General features: G+C 43.0%; 1 protein-coding gene across 1 annotated transcript; it reads left to right on the top strand.

The window, feature by feature from the left end:
* Positions 1–644: 644 nt before the first annotated feature.
* Positions 645–2,056, top strand: LOC114696776 (AN1-type zinc finger protein 6-like). Its single transcript, XM_037211338.1, is given in 1 exon segment — positions 645–2,056. A coding segment is annotated over 1 exon segment (672 nt). The 5' UTR covers positions 645–765; the 3' UTR covers positions 1,438–2,056.
* The last annotated feature ends 303 nt before the right edge of the window (positions 2,057–2,359 follow it).

The following is a 2,359-nucleotide window of genomic DNA, read 5'->3' as shown; positions in this document are numbered from 1 at the left end:
CAAGGAAACCAGGAGTAAGCAGGAGCCTAGATGCACAAGCTGGCACCTGCAAGGATGGAGGGAGCCTCGAGTCGGTTCTTATTGGCCTCTGTCCTTACTAATGTGGCTGTCCTGGAGAAGCCAGGGTGCTTCACCATGGAGCCAAACAAACACACCTGTCCCTGGAGGCAGGCAAGCCGTAAGAGGATCCAGGTGAAAGGTGAGGGGGATTATCAACGCAGCCACTGCCTCACATAAACTGTGTGCGGCAGCACATACATGATGACGATGTGAGCGGCAGAAGAGTTGCTGCATCATCTCTGCCCTAGAACAAAACACATCTCAACTATACCACAAAAATGGATGGAAGAGCTCACGCTAGCCAGAAACACCCGGAAAAAGTAATCCTGGATCTTCACTGAGCCCAGTGAACATGCTGAACGCCAACCATCACACCTCTTTGAGAAAGTTACACTCACTCGGAAGATGGGTTCCAGGAACTCCCTCATATCCTAAAACCCACGAATGCTTCTATGCTTTCTAGAAAATAGCATAGTACTTTTAGGTAGCCCATGCATATCTTTTCCTAAACGTTGCTATCTCTGGGTTGGCTACATCATATTGTTTGGGTAAATACGGCAGGGTTAAAAAGTTTGTACGGGCGGGCCGGAGCGAGTCGGGGTTCGGAGGCCTCACCTGTCCTCACTCAGCGGCGGCGAGAGGCGGCGGCGGCGGCGGCAGCGCGTCGGGCGGAGAGGGCCGCCGCCAGGTGTGCAACAGAAGAACATGGCTCAAGAAACTAACCACAGCCAAGCACCTATGCTTTGCTCCACTGGCTGCGGATTTTATGGAAACCCTCGTACAAATGGCATGTGTTCGGTATGCTATAAAGAACATCTTCAGAGACAGAACAGTAGCAGTGGTAGAATAAGCCCACCTGCAGCTTCTGTCAGCAGTCTGTCTGAATCGTTACCAGTACAGTGCACAGACGGCAGTGGCCCAGACGCTCAGTCAGCACTAGAGTCCACGTCTTCATCTCTGCAACCAGGCCCTGTATCAAATCAGTCACTTTTATCAGAATCTGTAGCACCTTCCCAAGTGGACAGTACATCTGTGGACAAAGCAGTATCCGAGACAGAAGACCTGCAAGGACCCAGAGCAGAGGGCCTTGTTCCTCTTGAATGTGATCCTCCATCTTCAGTATCAGATACAACACAGCAGCCATCTGAAGAGCAAAGCAAGTCTCTTGAAAAACCAAAACAATAAAAGAATCGCTGTTTCATGTGCAGGAAGAAAGTGGGACTTACTGGGTTTGAATGCCGGTGTGGAAATGTTTACTGTGGTGTGCACCGTTACTCAGATGTACACAATTGCTCTTACAATTACAAAGCTGATGCTGCTGAGAAAATCAGAAAAGAAAATCCAGTAGTTGTTGGAGAAAAGATCCAGAAGATTTGAACTCCTGCTGGAATACAAAATCCTTTGACCATCTGCAAACTAAAAATTGACTTGAGGGTTTTTTTTCCTAGTCCTTGGGAATGTAGAGCACCGTATCTTGCATAGACCTTTGAATCATGCATGTCATCAGAAGAATAGATTTTTGTTTTTGTTTTGAAAATGACTCTGAACATTTATTTCCATTGCAGTTTCTGTGGCTGAAAAGAAGTATTATCCTTTTAAGATCATTTTAAATTTAGTTGAGTGCAGAGGGCTTTTATAACAAATGTGGAGAAATTCTGGAGGGCTGTGATTTTTCCAGTATTAAACATGCATGTGTTGATCTTGCAGTTTATTTCTCATTGTGTATGTATATATAGCTTTTCTCTGCAGCATGATTCCCTTTTGATAATGCCCTTCTGGGCACAACTAGTTATCAGTAACTGAATGTATCTTAATCATTATGGCTGCTTGTGTTTGTTTTGTTTTCATTAACAAAGGTTATACATATGTTAGCATAGTTTCTTTGCACCCACTATTTATGTCGGAATCATTTGTCACAGGAGAATATGTGCTGAGGAGATTCTAAATTTATGGGTTTTTTTCTTTTTTTTCTTTTTCTTTTTTTTTTTTTTTTTTAGTAAGGGAAAGAAAGGCTGAATGCATTTCACTGCTGACTGCAAGTTTCTTTCAGATTACTGTTCATTGGTCTGTGTGTGCACAATATAAAGAGTGATCTGAAGTCATTGTGCTGTATTTATGTTTATTCTTTGATTAAATAAAAAGGAAAAAAGAAAAAAAAGTTTGTACATATTCAGACTCAGTTTTTTTAAATACTTTTATCTATGGTTGAGTGGATCTGAGGATTCAGTAATGGAGTTGATAGGGAAGGACGTCTGTAGAAACACTAGTGAGAGTTCCATTGTATTAATGACTTTCTGTA

The sequence above is a fragment of the Peromyscus leucopus genome, chromosome 15, assembly GCF_004664715.2.
Source record: "Peromyscus leucopus breed LL Stock chromosome 15, UCI_PerLeu_2.1, whole genome shotgun sequence".
Taxonomy (NCBI): Eukaryota; Metazoa; Chordata; class Mammalia; order Rodentia; family Cricetidae; genus Peromyscus; species Peromyscus leucopus.
This window is presented reverse-complemented; position numbering and strand designations above follow the sequence as displayed.